The 19,429-nt window shown below is 42.3% G+C and overlaps 1 protein-coding gene across 4 annotated transcripts in view; it reads right to left on the bottom strand.

The window, feature by feature from the left end:
- The window catches only part of LOC139389824 (ubiquitin carboxyl-terminal hydrolase 30-like), a 20,863-nt gene extending 1,434 nt beyond the window's left edge, over positions 1 to 19,429 (bottom strand). The window contains exons 1-12 of one of the 4 annotated variants that reach the window (XM_071136793.1): positions 19,044 to 19,429; positions 9,383 to 9,492; positions 9,090 to 9,272; positions 8,801 to 8,904; positions 3,022 to 3,120; positions 2,844 to 2,889; positions 2,666 to 2,760; positions 2,493 to 2,552; positions 2,182 to 2,268; positions 1,986 to 2,066; positions 351 to 573; positions 9 to 117 (exon numbers count right to left, since the gene is read on the bottom strand). In XM_071136793.1, the coding sequence (XP_070992894.1) occupies positions 9 to 117; positions 351 to 573; positions 1,986 to 2,066; positions 2,182 to 2,268; positions 2,493 to 2,552; positions 2,666 to 2,760; positions 2,844 to 2,889; positions 3,022 to 3,120; positions 8,801 to 8,904; positions 9,090 to 9,272; positions 9,383 to 9,482 (1,187 nt within the window). In that variant the 5' untranslated portion in view covers positions 9,483 to 9,492; positions 19,044 to 19,429. Of the gene's footprint in view, positions 1 to 8; positions 118 to 350; positions 574 to 1,985; positions 2,067 to 2,181; positions 2,269 to 2,492; positions 2,553 to 2,665; positions 2,761 to 2,843; positions 2,890 to 3,021; positions 3,121 to 8,800; positions 8,905 to 9,089; positions 9,273 to 9,382; positions 9,493 to 9,584; positions 10,227 to 19,043 lie in introns of those variants that run through there. The other 3 variants (XM_071136791.1, XM_071136794.1, XM_071136792.1) reach the window with 3 other exon arrangements.

Below are 19,429 nucleotides of genomic sequence, written 5' to 3'. Positions count from 1 at the left end.
GTGTTTACCTGTAGTCATATGTGAGGTTGACCTGTGGGTTCAACCCAGGAGAATGGAGAAAGACAGACGAACAGGTTCCATTGGACAGAGGCTTGTTGTTGTTATGGTGTTCTATATCTGAAAATAAGTAGAATACAGTATGATCTTAGTGTTGTACAAGGCCTTTCAAGGGTTTGTAAAACAACAATTACATTATGTCCTCAATCAAATTCCAAATGATCTAAGGCCAATTTCCAAGAACACACTAAGAACAATCATGACAGTTCTCAGTCCTCTCAGGCTGAAAAGGTAAGAGATCATAAGACAAGCAATTTAGTTCCAGGAAGACAATTTAAGTGATTTCACCGTACCTTTGCCATTGGGAGGGGTCTTATCTGCAGCCTCTCCTGAATCGTCTGCTTTAATGGTTTTGGGAGTACAGTTGATGACCTGGAGCCTCTGAATGGTTGCGCGGTGTTTGTAGTGGTCCATAGACAGGTACTCTGAGATCTGGACATGTTCCTGTCTCTTTATGGGCGTACCCTCATTAGACCATGTCAGTCTCTGCAGGTGAATACAGAGACACTGTGGGAGCTGGAGGGAGGAGTCACACAAACACACGCCGTCATATACCTGTATACAGTATGTCACATAACTGAGGACAAGGATATCCTGAAGCCAGACACAAATGCATCTGATAGTGATGTGTGCAAGGGGATACCAGTAAAGCAGTGAAACCATTTAGTACACAGCAATTGTTTCACATATCATCAAGTAGGTCACAATAGCTAGGTTTCCATCCAATTGGTGACAGATTTTCATGTGAATATTCTAAAATCTGCATAAAGAAAATATGCACATTTTCCCACCAAACGGACTTGTTGCAGATAAAAATCATTGTGTGATGGAGTGCACACAAAATGTACTTTTTTGCTTACGTTTCATGTTGTTTTCTCCCTCTCCCCATCTCTCTCCTGCCCTACCGCACCTGCTGTCTTGACCTCAATGCTCTGCTATGAAAAGGCAACTGAGATTTACTCCTGAGACGCTGACATGTTGCACTCTCTTCAACCACTGATTCTTTTTTGACCCTGTGGGTCATATATGAACGTTTGAACAGCTTGAAGAACGATCTGGCCTTAATGGCCATAAACTCTTATCTCCACCCAGCACAGCCAGAAGAGGACTGGCCACCCCTCAGAGCCTGGTTCCTCTAGGTTTTTTTCCTAGGTTCCTGCCTTTATAGGGAGTTTTTCCTAGCCAACGTGCTTCTACATCTACATTGCTTGCTCTTTAGGGTTTTAGGCTGGGTTTCTGTATAACCACTTTGTTACATGATTGATGTACCAAATAAAAATCTAAAGTCCAATGTGTTTCCATTGCATTTCCAACTACTGAAAATACGACCCTGGATATTTATTGGAAAGGAGCATCAAGCTCATCACCGTGCACTTTCACCACCCTGTGAAGTTCATAACTTGTTTTATCTGCACTGCACTACAAAAGGCAAAATGCAGTAACTTCCTTTTCCTGTCTAGACAGGAATTTCTGATACTCCATGATATATTCTGATCAACTGGCTCGTTCTTGTGTCAAGAAACTAAATGCCAAGATTAAATCAGATAATATACCTGGCCATTACAACAGATGAAACATTTTTGACCAAATTCGTAGTTACTGCGTTTTGCCTTTTTAGGGCAGCATAGCCTAATAAACTGCATGGCTTCCTGAGTCGTAGGAGGACCACACACCATAATATTGTGTGACTCAAAGTTCACTTCGATATGATGGTTATCTAATCAATATTTGCACATGAGGATGTTTCCACCGCCATTTCTTGCATAATTAATTTTACCAATACAAAAAGATCCCACCATGTCGAACGAACAAATTATCCGTCTGCATTTCTAAAATTGTGGCGGAACTTCCTGTGTCTATCACAGCCATTTCTGTATACGTTTTGACTTTACTTGCATAAAAACATGGTTAGTGGGAAAGACCATTACCTTTCCCAGTTTAAGCTGTTTGATGAAGGTTGTCCTCTGGCTTTCCAGGACATGCCCATTCACCAAGGTGCCTTGTTGAAGCTGACGGGAGAGATGATGTCAAAACAAGGTTCATTCTAAAGCTCCAAAATAACATACCCATAGGCTCACAGAAGTACAGTTCCTTTATCTTAACCAACCAAGTGAAGACTAATACCTTGGTGCAGTTTTCACACTCCACCTCTTTAATGGTCTCTGAAGAGATGAAATGCTGGAGACAGTGATCCAGAGAGATAGGCCAGCCCTAAGGGAAATATACTCAGCACATTGCATATATGTAGCTCACAAGCTATTATTTTACATAGTCGTGTAGAACAGGGTTCCCTGAACTCGTGGAAGCTTTTGCTCCTGCAACCTTGGTGTACACATAATGATATTTGTACCAGCAATGGTACAAGGAAAACCTTCACCTGAATGATTTGAAGGTTTCCGTCATGTATTTTTTCTCCTGTCACACACTCTGCTTACCCATTGCGGCGAAGGGATGGATAAGGAGAGGCTGTCGAAAGAGTCATATCGCACTGGACTCTGCAAACAAGAAAAGGAATTAATAGCACAAACAAACCACTGATTTAATGACAGTACACTGCCAAATATCTGATATTCACGTGTTATGAAAAATAATCAAATACATTAATCACCTGTTGTTCGCAACGCTTGCAAGCCATATTGCTTGTTAGGCGGCCATGGAAAGGATGTGGAAACTTCCAAGGACTTCGTAAAGGATGAAGAGGGCCTGGAAGAGCAAAAGTAGTTTTCCTATTTTCCCAAAACCTACTTCTCTAGTAAAATATTCCACACCACTATTTGCTTTCTTACTTCGACTCTTGCAGCTTAAGGTCTTATCATCTATATCTGGGAGACTCTGATAACAAAAACAAAGGAACAGAAGTCAGAAGGCAAAAATACAATTAACTTACATCAAAAATACACTGTGCTGAAAGAGACTAAGCTTAGCAGGGCTATGAGTATTAAAGGAAAGGGAGTGACAACGTACCTCAAGGGACTGAATGTCAAAGAGATGGGTGACTTTGGGCTGTCGGTCTCGCTCCTCCTCCAAGGAAGAGGTGAGGACATGGAAGAGCTCATGGGCATCCTAAGAAAAGTAAATAGGGACGAGAGATTAAACCAATATACCTTATACATTTACATTTTAGTCATATAACACACGCTCTTATCCAAAGTGGTGTAGTTAGTGCATTCATCCTAAGATACTTGTGTGTATGTGGAAACCCCTTCAAATTAGTGGATTCAGCTATTTCAGCCACACCGTTGCTGACAGGTGTGTAAAATTGAGCACACCGCCATGCAATCTCCATAGACAAACATTGGCAGTAGAATGGCCTTACTGAAGAGCTCAGTGACTTGCAACGTGGCACTGTCAAAGGATGCCACCTTTCCAACAGGTCAGTTCATCCAAATTGATGCCCTGCTAGAGCTGCCTCAGTCAACTTTAAGTGCTGTTATTGTGAAGTGGAAACGTCTAGGTGCAAAGGCTCAGCTGCGAAGTGGTAGGCCACACAAGCTCACAGAAAAAGACCGCAGAGTGCTGGTAAGTCGCAACACTCACTACTGAGTTCCAAACTGCCTCTGGAAGCAACATGAGCACAATAACTGTTTGTGGGGAGCTTCATGAAATGGCCGAGCAGCCACACGCAAGTCTAAGAACACAATGTACAATGCCAGTCGGCTGGAATGGTGTAAAGCTCGCCGCCATTGGACTCTGGAGTGATGAGTCACGCTTCACATGGGCCGAATACAACAGGTGAAATGCTTACTTTACAAGCCCTTAACCAACAAAGCAGTTGGGAAAAATAAGTGTTAAGTAAAAAATAAATACACTGCTCAAAAAAATAAAGGGAACACTTAAACAACACAATGTAACTCCAAGTCAATCACACTTCTGTGAAATCAAACTGTCCACTTAGGAAGCGACACTGATTGACAATACATTTCACATGCTGTTGTCCAAATGGAATAGACAATAGGTGGAAATTATAGGCAATTAGCAAGACACCCCCAATAAAGGAGTGGTTCTGCACGTGGGGACCACAGACCACTTCTCAGTTCCTATGCTTCCTGGCTGATGTTTTGGTCACTTTGAATGCTGGCGGTGCTTTCACTCTAGTGGTAGCATGAGACAGAGTCTACAACCCACACAAGTGGCTCAGGTAGTGCAGCTCATCCAGGATGGGACATCAATGCGAGCTGTGGCAAGAAGGTTTGCTGTGTCTGTCAGCGTAGTGTCCAGAGCATGGAGGTGCTACCAGGAGAGAGGCCAGTACATCAGGAGACGTGGAGGAGGCCGTAGGAGGGCAACAACCCAGCAGCAGGACCGCTACCGCCGCCTTTGTGCAAGGAGGAGCAGGAGGAGCACTGCCAGAGCCCTGCAAAATGATCTCCAGCAGGCCACAAATGTGCATGTGTCTGCTCAAACGGTCAGAAACAGACTCCATGAGGGTGGTATGAGGGCCCGACATCCACAGGTGGGGGTTGTGCTTACAGCCCAACACCGTGCAGGATGTTTGACATTTGCCAGAGAACACCAAGATTGGCAAATTCGCCACTGGCGCCCTGTGCTCTTCACAGATGAAAGCAGGTTCACACAGAGCACGTGACAGACGTGACAGTCTGGAGACGCCATGGAGAACGTTCTGCTGCCTGCAACATCCTCCAGCATGACCGGTTTGGCGGTGGGTCAGTCATGGTGTGGGGTGGCATTTCTTTGGGGGGCCGCACAGCCCTCCATGTGCTCGCCAGAGGTAGCCTGACTGCCATTAGGTACCGAGATGAGATCCTCAGACCCTTTGTGAGACCATATGCTGGTGCGGTTGGCCCTGGGTTCCTCCTAATGCAAGACAATGCTAGACCTCATGTGGCTGGAGTGTGTCAGCAGTTCCTGCAAGAGGAAGGCATTGATGCTATGGACTGGCCCGCCCGTTCCCCAGACCTGAATCCAATTGAGCACATCTGGGACATCATGTCTCGTCCATCCACCAACGCCACAGACTGTCCAGGAGTTGGCGGATGCTTTAGTCCAGGTCTGGGAGGAGATCCCTCAGGAGACCATCCGCCACCTCATCAGGAGCATGCCCAGGCATTGTAGGGAGGTCATACAGGCACGTGGAGGCCACACACACACTACAGAGCCTCATTTTGACTTGTTTTAAGGACATTAGATCAAAGTTGGATCAGCCTGTAGTGTGGTTTTCCACTTTAATTTTGAGTGTCACCCAAATCCAGACCTCCATGGGTTGATACATTTGATTTCCATTGATAATTTGTGTGATTTTGTTGTCAGCACGTTCAACTATGTAAAGAAAAAAGTATTTAATAAGAATATTTCATTCATTCAGATCTAGGATGTGTTATTTTAGTGTTCCCTTTATTTTTTTTGAGCAGTGTATAATTAAGAGCAGCCGTAAAATAAAAGTAGCGAGGCTATATACAAGGGGTACGGGTACAACTGTCTTGGTGTGTTCGGACCATGATAGGTTTGTTGGTGATGTGGATGCAAAGGAACTTTCAACCTGCTCCACTACAGCCCCGTCGATGAGAATGGGGGCAGTCCAACGGACAAATCTGGGTTTGGCGGATGCCAGGAGAACGCTACCTGCCTCAATGCATAATGCCAACTGTAAAGTTTGGTGGAGGAGGAATAATGGTCTGGGGCTGGTTTCATGGTTCGGGCTAGGCCCCTTAGTTCCAGTGAAGGGAAATCTAAACGCTACAGCATACAATTACATTCTAGACGGTTCTGAGCTTCCAACTTTGTGGCAACAGTTTGGGAAGCCCATTTCCTGTTTCAGCATGACAATGCCCCCGTGCAGGGTCTACAGTCAATCACGGACTACAAGAACAAAACCAGCCCAGTCACGGACCAGGATGTCTTGCTCCCAGGCAGACTCCCAGGCAGACTAAATAACTTTTTTGCCCGCTTTGAGGACAATACAGTGCCACTGACACGGCCTGCAACGAAAACATGCAGACTCTCCTTCACTGCAGCCGAGGTGAGTAAAACATTTAAACGTGTTAACCCTCGCAAGGCTGCAGGCCCAGACGGCATCCCCAGCCGCGCCCTCAGAGCATGCGCAGACCAGCTGGCCGGTGTGTTTACGGACATATTCAATCAATCCCTATACCAGTCTGCTGTTCCCACATGCTTCAAGAGGGCCACCATTGTTCCTGTTCCCAAGAAAGCTAAGGTAACTGAGCTAAACTTGAGCACTCACTTCCGTCATCATGAAGTGCTTTGAGAGACTAGTCAAGGACCATATCACATCCACTCTACCTGACACCCTAGACCCACTCCAATTTGCTTACCGCCCAAATAGGTCCACAGACGATGCAATCTCAACCACACTGCACACTGCCCTAACCCATCTGGACAAGAGGAATACCTATGTGAGAATGCTGTTCATCGACTACAGCTCGGCATTCAACACCATAGTACCCTCCAAGCTCGTCATCAAGCTCGAGACCCTGGGTCTCGACCCCGCCCTGTGCAACTGGGTACTGGACTTCCTGACGGGCTGCCCCCAGGTGGTGAGGGTAGGCAACAACATCTCCACCCCGCTGATCCTCAACACTGGGGCCCCACAAGGGTGCGTTCTGAGCCCTCTCCTGTACTCCCTGTTCACCCACGACTGCGTGGCCACGCACGCCTCCAACTCAATCATCAAGTTTGCGGACGACACAACAGTGGTAGGCTTGATTACCAACAACGACGAGACGGCCTACAGGGAGGTGAGGGCCCTCGGAGTGTGGTGTCAGGAAAATAACCTCACACTCAACGTCAACAAAACTAAGGAGATGATTGTGGACTTCAGGAAACAGCAGAGGGAACACCCCCCTATCCACATCGATGGAACAGTAGTGGAGAGGGTAGTAAGTTTTAAGTTCCTCGGCATACACATCACAGACAAACTGAATTGGTCCACTCACACAGACAGCATCGTGCAGCGCCTCTTCAACCTCAGGAGGCTGAAGAAATTTGGCTTGTCACCAAAAGCACTCACAAACTTCTACAGATGCACAGTCGAGAGCATCCTGGCGGGCTGTATCACCGCCTAGTACGGCAACTGCTCCGCCCACAACCGTAAGGCTCTCCAGAGGGTAGTGAGGTCTGCACAACGCATCACCGGGGGCAAACACACTGACTCAACTCCAGCCACTTTAATAATGGGAATTGATGGGAAATGTAAAATATATCACTAGCCACTTTAAACAATGCTACCTAATATAATGTTTACATACCCTACATTATTCATCTCAAATGTATACGTATATACTGTACTCTATATCATCTACTGCATCCTTATGTAATACATGTATCACTAGCCACTTTAACTATGCCACTTTGTTTACATACTCATCTCATATGTATATACTGTACTCGATACCATCTACTGTATCTTGCCTATGCTGCTCTGTACCATCACTCATTCATATATCTTTATGTACATATTCTTTATCCCCTTACACTGTGTATAAGACAGTAGTTTTGGAATTGTTAGTTAGATTACTTGGTTATTACTGCATTGTCGGAACTAGAAGCACAAGCATTTCGCTACACTCGCATTAACATCTGCTAACCATGTGTATGTGACAAATAACATTTGATTTGATTTGATTTTGATTTGCACAAAGCGAGGTCCATACAGAAATGGTTTGTCGAGATCGGTGAGGAATAACTTGACTGGCCTGCACCGAGCCCTGACCTCAACCAAATCAAAACACCTTTGGGATGAATTGGAACACCGACTGCAAGCCAGGCCTAATCGCCCAGAAGAGCTGTTGTAGCAGAAAATGGCAGAACCAACTCCATAATAATGCCCATGATTTTGGAATGAGATATCCGACGATCAGGTGTCCACATACTTTTGGTCATGTAGTGTAGGTAGGTGGGACGACCACATATCTCAGTCATAGACTGAACAAAAATATAAAATGCAACATGTAAAGTGTTAGTACCGTGTTTCATGAGCTGAAATAAAAAAAATCCCAGAAATATTCCATATGCACAAAAAGCTTATTTCTCTCAAAATATTGTACACACATTTGTTTCTGTTAGTGAGCATTTCTCCTTTGCCAAGATAATCCATCCAACTGACAGGTGTGGCATATCAAGAAGCTGATTAAACAGCAGGATCATTACAGGTCCACATTGTGCTAGGGACAATAAAAGGTGACTAAAATGTGCAGTTTGTCACACAACACAAGGCCAGATGTCTCAAGTTGAGGAAGCGTGTAATTGGCATCCTGACTGCAGGAATGTCCACCGGAAATGTTGCCAGAGAATTTAATGTTAATTTCTACCATAAGCTGCCTCCAACGTCATTTTAGAGAATTTGTCAGGAAGTCCAACCGGCCTCACAACCACAGACCACGTGTAGCCACACCAGCCCAGGCCCTCCACATCTGGCTTCTTCACCTGCGGGATCGTCGGGGGGGCACTGAAGAATATGTCTGTAATAAAAACTTTTTCTGATCGTCTGGGCCTGGCTCCCCAGTGGGTGGTCCTCCCAGGCCCTCCCAGGCCCACCCATGGCTGTACCCCTGCCAAGTCATGTGAAATCCATAGGGGGATTTCTTGCTGCTCCATTGGAAAGTACCATGGTATTGTAGTGGATGTGAGCTTCGACTGGAAGGGCTGCCTTTTAATTTGTTTTGAACGTGGAGCAGAATTCTTATGGGGAACAGATTTAAGACAATCATTTTGACTTGAATGCTCTGAAAAAATGCTCACAAATACTTAACAAGTAAGGATAACGTACCTGTTCCTCAAAGGAACTGATGTGCCACCTGTAGAGTCTGAGGACCTCCAGCAGACGCCCTGCATCCAGCACATCCTCCTCCCCAGTGTTGTCGTTTGACAGTGCTGCAAATCAGAGAATGTACTGTCAGAGTGCATCCCATATGGTACCCTACATAGTGCATTACATGGGCCCTGGTTAAAAGTAGTGCACCACAGGGTATAGGGTGCCACTTGGGTTGCAACCATAGAGTCTAACAATTGAGTGTACAGGGATTCTGATTCCTTCTTCGCCCATCACCAAACACTACCTTGGAGAAGCTGCAGGAGAGTTGTGGAAAGTTTGGGGTCCTTCTCTGGCTCGCCCTTTGACACACCTTTGCGGCTAGTGAACTCCTCCAGCCACTTGACGAAGGAAGGGCAGGCTGCCAGGCCCTGGAGCAGAGAGTTCATGAAGCAGGTGTTTCCCAGGTTCAGCAGGCCTGGTACCATGCCTATGGTGGATACTTTTTTAGTATACAGTCAATGGCCCTCATAAACATCCACCTACATAACATTAGTGATCTTGTATTTAACTGCCTACACAGACATTGGGCAAGCTTACCTTTCTTCCTTTTCTTGCTGTCTGTAATTGGACCCCATAGAACATATACTCCAGCAGCCATGGCAGCCGCTATTCCACCAATGACTCCCCAGTTTTTCATAATTTTATTCCTGAAAAAAATTCCAAAGTGATTACATATTATTGACAGTCTCATAGAAAAGGCTGAACTGTTGGGACATCAAATGCGTTTCCCTTTACTTACTCTGAATATATTTTATGTCCATACCTAACAAACTCTAATGTATCCAAAGCAGCAGCGGAGCCCAATTTAGCTCAATAAACCTGTTGACTAGATATGAGTCGAATTTCATTTGCTGAACATGACACATGTTCGCCAGCCAACGACAGGCAGTCCTGTCGACATGACAGACAGATCTGCCTATAAACGTTAGCTACTGTAGATTGCTCTTTTTGACATCCTCTACTACGACACAATGCACAAAGACTTCTCTAAAACATGTTGGAATTTTTCTAACAGATGGTATGGTAATCCCATAATAGTCCGTCAAGTCGTTAATTTCAGATTGATGCAGTCAGATCAACAGTACTCGATTGCTTTGGCGTCGTTTGTGTGTGCGCCACTTAAAAACGTCGTTCGAACTGCGCACTAAGAAAGAGCAAGCTCATTGAACACACGTCGCTAAACCCCGACACAATCACACATTTAATGCGCGAAAAGAAAGGCCTTGTAAAACATTCAGGTCTGACCTGACAATGGTACCAGAGTACAGGAACTCCCGAATAAGCTTTTCAGATGTCGCTGATCTGCACCACGGCATATTCTCGGAGCTAACGTAGCGGAACTTAAATTGGGATCTTTGGATTTTTGACGGACCAAACACAGCTGTACAGGAAGTCATTTGTTCGAGACTTTAAATTTTTTTTTTTTTAATGAACAACAAATCAATACAGGACGTACATGTGGGAACACAAGTATATTTACATAATATACAAAGGACAATTGGGCTAGGGGGTACAATATCACATTACACAAGGACCTTAAGGGACATACAAACACTTATTATTCTAACAGCTTTTTTGTTAGTAGAGTATTTAATCGTCTTAAAATAGTTCAATTTCTTTTTGACGTTAAGAAAATGTGGTGTTTTGTTTGTAAATTTACATTTGTGAATATGAAATTTGTCCAAAAGAATAATTAAATTAATTACATAAAAGGTTTCATCTTATTTCTATCGTAGGTAAAGAATCCAAGCAGTACATCTCTCCATAATAGTGTAAGATCTTCATAAATGTGTTCAATTATAAATCTACTGATGTCTTGCCACAGTTTTCTTACATGAATACAATGCCAAAAAATATGCAACACTGTTTCTGGGTGGTCATTACATTAGAACAATTATCTATGTTCCTTCTGGTGAGATTTTAGAGAGGAATATGGATTTCTGAACCGTTGATGAAGCCTCGTCCTACGACGAAGTAAGCAGCCTTTCCATCATTTCGTGCTTTCTTGGTCGTTGGCCACAACCTGTTCCTTCTTTCTATGTTCTCCGGGCTGAGATGCTCGGCGAAACGCATACCATGGCTCTGAAGGAAGGCGTTCTTCCTAGCAGCTTTCCAGACAGCATCCCTGTAGAATCTGGCAGTGAAGAGGATGATGATACCGCTTGGTCTTGAATCGTTTTGCTGTTGCTTCTTGCCGAGGCGACGACCAACGTTGATGGTATCACGAAACACAGTATAGACTTTACGTCCGTCCCCTTGCGCGAACCAGGCGCTCTGCACACGTCAACAATCCCCCTCGAAGCACCGTTACCCATCGCTCCACAAAAGCCGCGGCCCTTGCAGAGCAAGGGGAACCACTAGTTCAAGGTTTCAGAGCAAGTGACGTCACCGATTGAAACGCCACTAGCGCGCACCACCTCTAACTAGCTAGCCATTTCACATCGGCTACATCTGCAGGCATAACTTATTGGCAGATGCTGATATCCTCCCCTCGCACATCCTCATTCTCCACCTCTGGCACGCCGTAGGGTCTCAGGTTCCATCTTCTTGTGTATTGTTCCAGATCAGTGCGACATCTATGGTTGACATTGTTATTCTTTTCCACCTTTTCCACACTTTCTTCAACTTTGCAGACTTCATCAGCACCAAACATTGCATTTAGTCATGCTTCAGGTGACATTTTGAAATTAAAGTGAGGTTGGGGAAATCATATGACCCCGGAAGTAAGCCCAGCCAACATGTTGTTGTGTGATGGTAGCTAGTTAAGATAGTAAACTCAGCAAAAAAATAAACTTCCTCTCACTGTCAACCGTGTTTATTTTCAGCAAACTTAACGTGTGTAAATATTTGTATGAACATAACAAGATTCAACAACTGAGACATGAACTGAACAAGTTCCACAGACGTGACTAACAGAAATGGAATAATGTGTCCCTGAACAAAAGGGAGGTCAAAATCAAAAGTCACAGTCAGTATCTGGTGTGGCCACCAGCTGCATTAAGTACTACAGTGCATCTCCTCCTCATGGACTGCACCAGATTTGCCAGTTCTTGCTGTGAGATGTTACCCCCCTCTTCCACCACCCACCACACTCTTCCACCAAGGCACCTGCAAGTTCCCAGACATTTCTGGGGAGAATGGCCGTAGCCCTTACCCTCCGATCCAACAGATCCCAGATGTGCTCAATGGGATTCCGTCTGGAACCTCTACCATAAAGGCCTGATAGGTGGAGTGCTGAAGAGATGGTTGTCCTTCTGGGAGGTTCTTCCATCTCCACAGAGGAACTCTAGAGCTCCTCTGTCAGAGTAACCATCGGTTTCTTGGTCACCTCCCTGACCAAGGCCCTTCTCCCCGACACACCGTCCCAGACCATGACAGACCCTCCTTCTCCCCTAGAGCTGGCCAGGTTGCAGAGCAAAGCATTTATCCATTTGTCTAACCCTCAATGTACAGAGCCACTGTATTTCTGTGATGTACAATAGATTGATATACTGAGAAGAATACCATGACAAATGCTTTTCAAACAGGACTATTTAATTATCAAAATACATGTCTCCAGCATCAATAATTTCACAGTTCATTAAAAGTTCAAGCTTCAATCAAATAGACTAACTTAATTTATAGACATATTTTAAGCTTCAATCATGTAACTGGAATTACAAACATTTCAAAGTCCAGTCCTGTACATCACTGAATAAACTACACCAGTATTTATTATTACCATGGCACCAGGGCATCACATTCCAACTTCTTCTTCTGAGGATTTTATATGGCGGTTGGCAACCAACTTTAAGGTGCATTAACGCCACCAACTGGACTGGAGTGTTGACCAGAGACACACCTGTCCACCTACCAGTGTGATTTATGTTTTCTTTATTCCTGCACAGGGCTGGCAGGAAGTGCTCAAAAAAGTATTGGTCCAACTTGGACTTCATGTCCACCAACTTGTCAGACTCTCAAGGAAATAATTGTTGCATTTCACAAAAAAAGTATGCTCCGAGTTTGAGGCCAGCAAGGTGTATATCTGGCAGTTGCTTCCTATTGCAGCAAGGTTTTGCATAAGGTTCATAGCAAACTATTTACTGGGCAATGGTGTAGGGACTGGACAATACATATTTGGCACAATCCCCTCAAGTCCTGCGGACCTTGTTGGCAGGTGCATTGTTATTCCTCAGTGGCTTTACTTTCGATAATTTAACTGTTTTTACATGTTTTGACTTCAGGCCTGACGTACGCGTCGGATGTGCCATGTTTGAGGCAAGCATGTTTAGGTTTCTGTTGGTGGAATAGATGTGTAGCCCATTTTAATGTAATGAGCTATGGTTTACAGTAAACTGAGGGAATGGTTGCACTGTCCTGAGCCAGCTTTGCAGTTGCATTTAGTCTCCATGATGAATGGACTTTCAGAGTAGAACTGCAGCTGGGGGAAAAAAGTTTTAAAAATAAGTGAGTTAGACAAAATATTTATTTCAACACACCATAAAGTGAGATGAAGATTGACTCCTAAATGGCAGAAAGATGAAGAGTAGGCGGCCGGGACGTTGCGACAAACTTTAATGAACTATTAACAGAATATATTTACAAAATAATACATATGGGTGCAGTCAGACTAGAACATCAGGACGAACAACTGCAACGCGTTTCAACTACTAGAACCTTCCATAAGGGACAGATAATGAAATGGTTTGTCCAAACAATTCCATAATGCATTAATTTAGGCTAAATCAAAGCAGAACCCGAAACAATGCAAAAAAAAAGTCTACTTGCCTGAAATTAAAAACTTAAGAGGTTTGATTATTGCATAGATATATGGATTTTCACTAGTGAGAGGTTTGAAGAAAATACTGCTAAGTATTGTAACTGTCTGGTGGGGTAAAAATTACTCAATTTGGGTCTATTATATCTAATTGAAAATAGCATAAAGGGATGTCATTTAAGGGATTACATTACCATTTTATTATTCCAGATGAAAATGGGAATTGGGTAAATTTGACACACATACTGTACTTTCCATTTTTGGATTGCAGTTCGTGGCATCCTAGCACACGAATAAAATACATACCTCCCAGTGATGCCAATTTAGCAATTCTTTTGATAGATTTAGCTACTTTTCAGACCACCCTGGCAACTTTCTTTTCAAACAGCACCTAGCAACCAATTTAGCTACTTTTAAAAATGTGACTCAAATGCTAAAACACACGTATTTTCCCTCTAAATGACAAAAATGATTTTCTCTGTCACACACTAAGTCACAACACACGTGCATGGCTGCAAAAGTGCATTGTGAGTGACGTCAGCAGCAGGCCAGCAGCAATTTCAGTACATTGCAAATCTAAACAGTGTGATGAACCAATAAAAGTTGAAGAGATTATAGAGTCTATCAAACATCTAAAGAACAATAAATCAACAGGTGTTGATGGAATTACATCAGAATTTTACAAATTATCTTCTGAACAAGTAGCTCCCTTCCTATTTGAAGTCTTTTTAGAGAGTATTAAAAACAATGTTCTCCCTCCTACAATGAGTCAGGGGTTAATAACACTGATACCTAAGCCTAAAAAATAAGTGCTGCTCATCGATAACTGGCGTCCAATTTGTCTTCTTAATAATGACTATAAGATATTAGCCTTACTACTTGCAAAAATAATTAAAGAAGTCCTGGATGCAATCATTGATGAAGCACAGTCTGGCTTCATGAGAAACAGACATATTTCTAACAATGTCAGACTAGTATTAGACATACTTGACTACTCAGACCTAATACCTGAGGATAGCTTCGTATTATTTGTAGATTTTTATAAAGCATTTGACACAGTAGAGCATCAGTTTCTCTTCCACTCCCTTGAGAGACTTGGCTTTGGGGATTTTTTCTGTAAGGCTATTAAGGCTATTAAGACTCTCTATGCAAATGGTAACAGCTCTATCAAATTGAAATATGGCACCTCACCTAGATTTGAGTTAAAGAAAGGAATTTGGCAAGGTTGTCCTATCTCTCCGTACCTGTTTTTATTAATCACCCAACTTCTTACAAATTCTTTAAATAATAATCCTGTACAAGGTATTTCCATAGCTGGTAAAGAAATTACTAAAAGCCAGCTGGCTGACGATACTACACTTTTTCTGAAAGACGCTAACCAAATTCCCATAGCGATCAATGTGATACAATCATTTTCCAAAGCGTATGGTCTATACAGTGCCTTGCGAAAGTATTCGGCCCCCTTGAACTTTGCGACCTTTTGCCACATTTCAGGCTTCAAACATAAAGATATAAAACTGTATTTTTTTGTGAAGAATCAACAACAAGTGGGACACAATCATGAAGTGGAACGACATTTATTGGATATTTCAAACTTTTTTAACAAATCACAAACTGAAAAATTGGGCGTGCAAAATTATTCAGCCCCTTTACTTTCAGTGTAGCAAACTCTCTCCAGAAGTTCAGTGAGGATCTCTGAATGATCCAATGTTGACCTAAATGACTAATGATGATAAATACAATCCACCTGTGTGTAATCAAGTCTCCGTATAAATGCACCTGCACTGTGATAGTCTCAGAGGTCCGTTAAAAGCGCAGAGAGCATCATGAAGAACAAGGAACACACCAGGCAGGTCCGAGATACTGTTGTGAAGAAGTTTAAAGCCGGATTTGGATACAAAAAGATTTCCCAAGCTTTAAACATCCCAAGGAGCCCTGTGCAAGCGATAATATTGAAATGGAAGGAGTATCAGACCACTGCAAATCTACCAAGACCTGGCCGTCCCTCTAAACTTTCAGCTCATACAAGGAGAAGACTGATCAGAGATGCAGCCAAGAGGCCCATGATCACTCTGGATGAACTGCAGAGATCTACAGCTGAGGTGGGAGACTCTGTCCATAGGACAACAATCAGTCGTATATTGCACAAATCTGGCCTTTATGGAAGAGTGGCAAGAAGAAAGACATTTCTTAAAGATATCCATAAAAAGTGTCGTTTAAAGTTTGCCACAAGCCACCTGGGAGACACACCAAACATGTGGAAGAAGGTGCTCTGGTCTGATGAAACCAAAATTGAACTTTTTGGCAACAATGCAAAACGTTATGTTTGGCGTAAAAGCAACACAGCTCATCACCCTGAACATACCATCCCCACTGTCAAACATGGTGGTGGCAGCATCATGGTTTGGGCCTGCTTTTCTTCAGCAGGGACAGGGAAGATGGTTAAAATTGATGGGAAGATGGATGGAGCCAAATACAGGACCATTCTGGAAGAAAACCTGATGGAGTCTGCAAAAGACCTGAGACTGGGACGGAGATTTGTCTTCCAACAAGACAATGATCCAAAACATAAAGCAAAATCTACAATGGAATGGTTCAAAAATAAACATATCCAGGTGTTAGAATGGCCAAGTCAAAGTCCAGACCTGAATCCAATCGAGAATCTGTGGAAAGAACTGAAAACTGCTGTTCACAAATGCTCTCCATCCAACCTCACTGAGCTCGAGCTGTTTTGCAAGAAGGAATGGGAAAACATTTCAGTCTCTCGATGTGCAAAACTGATAGAGACATACCCCAAGCGACTTACAGCTGTAATCGCAGCAAAAGGTGGCGCTACAAAGTATTAACTTAAGGGGGCTGAATAATTTTGCACGCCCAATTTTTCAGTTTTTGATTTGTTAAAAAAGTTTGAAATATCCAATAAATGTCGTTCCACTTCATGATTGTGTCCCACTTGTTGTTGATTCTTCACAAAAAAATACAGTTTTATATCTTTATGTTTGAAGCTGAAATGTGGCAAAAGGTCGCAAAGTTCAAGGGGGCCGAATACTTTCGCAAGGCACTGTATCTTAACATTAAGCTATGAACTCATAGCTGTCAAAGATTGTGTGACACCTTCATATTATGGTATTCCAGTAAAATAACTTACATATTTAGGCATAACCATTGCAAAGGATCAGAAGTCTAGAGGCTTACTAAATGTTAACCCTATTATTTATCAGAAGAAGCTAAATCAATGGCTACAGAGGGACTTATCTTTAAAAGGTAGAGTCCTAATAACCAAGGATGAAGGTATCTTTATATCTTGACAGTAAAATAAGCAAGGAGATAGACCAGATCATTTTCAACTTTCTACGGAGAAACCGTACCCATTACATTAGGAAAACTGTTGTAATTAACACTTATGAGAATGGTGGACTGAATTTTCTGGACTTTACTACTTTAAATAATACTTTTAAGATCAATTGGATAAAACAATTCCTAAGAAGACCCACTTCTATCTGGAATTTTATTCCTCATCATGTCTTCTCTACTTTTGGTGGCCTTAACTTCATGTTGGTTTGCAATTATAATATTGACAAAATTCCAGTTAACCTGCCGATGAAAAGCAGAACGTTTTTCTTGTCATGGTCCTTAATTTATAAACACAATTTTTCTCCACACATATATTATATATGGAATAATCAGGATATATTATATAAAAATATTTCTTTGTTTTTAGAATATTGGTTCCGAAATAATATCTTATTGGTGAGCCAACTGGTAAATGCAGAGGGTCTTTTACTCAGTTATAAGGAATTCTTATCACTTTACAAGGTCCCTGTAACACCTAAAGATTTTTGCAATTGTTTAAGATTCCCTCAGGTGTTGCTCTGTTATTCAGGAACGCGTCAAGACCTGACCCTCAGAGCCTACCTTCCATTGACCCTATTGACTCATCAGTAGGAAAGATTTGTTTCTCTTTTGGTCCATTCAACAACAGAGCGATACGAACCGTGTTTCAGCAGGATGTTGTATCTATCTATACCTTATGCCTTATTGGAATAGATTTATTGATAATATCTGTTGGAAAAAAGTTTGGATGTTGCCACACATATACCTACTTGTTAACAAAATTAAGGAAGTTTCCTTTAAAATGATTCATAAATATTATCCTGCCAACCACTATATGAAGAAGTTTGAGGAAAACATCAACTCAAATTGCTCCTTTTGTAATGACCACCCAGAAATAGTGTTACATCTTTTTTGGCATTGTATTCATATAAGAAAACTGTGGCAAGACATCAGTAGATTTATAATTGAACACATTTATGAAGATTTTACACTATTGTGTAGAGATGTACTGCTTGGATTCTTTACATACGATAGAAATAAGCTGAAACATTTTATGTAATTAATTTCATTATTCTTTTGGCCAAATTTTATATACACAAATGTACATTTACAAACAAAAAAACACATTTTCTTACCCTACAAAAATAAATTGAACTGTATTTTAAGACAGTTAAATACTCTAACAAAAAAGCTGGTAGAATTGTAAGTGTATGTATGTCCCTTAAGGTCCTTGTGTAATTGTAATGTGATATTGTACCCCCTAGCTCAATTGTCCATTGTTTATAATCTATATATACTTGTGTTCCCTCATGTACTTTCTGTATTGATTTGTTGTTAAAAAAAATTTTTTTTAAATAAAGTACATTGCAATGTTGGCTGACTGCAGCAGCAGTAGTACGGGTTCGACGAGTCAAACCCAATGAATATAGTTGGTCACGAATGCTTGAACAGAACTTACAACATCAATCAACATGTCTCAATCAAAATTGTACAGCCAGAAGTACAGAAAAGAGTGGGAGTCTATACCTGAACAAATGTCAAATCATGTTTTTTGCCGAGATGGCCAGTCAATTTGAGAAACGTAATTGTGTATTCTACGTAATGACGCAGTTTTACGTTATCACGCAATGACATCACAACGTCATTTAGCAACTTTTAGCAACAAATCAACCTGCTTCTAGCATCTTAACCTGAAAATTAGTTGGCAACACTGATACCTCCACACTTGCCATTCGAGTCGTGCATCCAAGCGCATTTCCGTTTGTTTCTAAAGTAATATTATCCTAATTTGCAGATAGAATTACTCAATTAACACCTACTTTCCTAACTGACCCGCATCTACCTGAATTATGTACGAATAATGTGAGGACAATGTGTGACATTGCTGTCAAACTACACCTGCCTGCCTCACTCCTGACTGAACCCATACTTGAACCAAGATGGCAAGCACAACAACAGGGAACATTAACTAAATACTTAGCTACAAAGGTTTTATGTAGCAATAGCTGAAAACAGTCATATGGTCAAATAAGCTACGTTAAAATACCAACTTTACACCTTTTTCAACCTACAAAGTTGCGTTAGCTACCTACAAATACATAATCGTACCTTGTACATCGTGAATGTAACCCTCGATCCAGTTACAGTAACCTCTTAGTTTGACTGCCTTGGGCATACAGGGCTCCCGAGTAGCGCAGCGGTCTAAGGCACTGCATCTCAGCGCAAGAGGGGTCACCACAAGACCCTATTTCGATTAACGTTACAGGCTGTGATTGGAAGTCCCATAGTGCGGCGCACAATTGTCCCAGCGTCGTTAGGGGTTGACCGTCATTGTAAATAAGAATTTATTCTTAACTAACTTGCCTAGTTAAATTCAAAATACATTTTAAAAAGTCTAACGTCTTCATCTGCCCATGTATCGATATAAATCCAGTGTATTGTTGTTTTGACTAGCGACTTCCGGGGGTTACCCACCTCAGCCTCGCTTTCATTTC

The sequence above is a fragment of the Oncorhynchus clarkii genome, chromosome 30 (assembly GCF_045791955.1).
Source record: "Oncorhynchus clarkii lewisi isolate Uvic-CL-2024 chromosome 30, UVic_Ocla_1.0, whole genome shotgun sequence".
In the NCBI taxonomy this organism is placed as follows: Eukaryota; Metazoa; Chordata; class Actinopteri; order Salmoniformes; family Salmonidae; genus Oncorhynchus; species Oncorhynchus clarkii.
The sequence above is the reverse complement of the archived record's forward strand: the minus strand, read 5'-3'. Positions and strand labels throughout refer to the sequence as shown.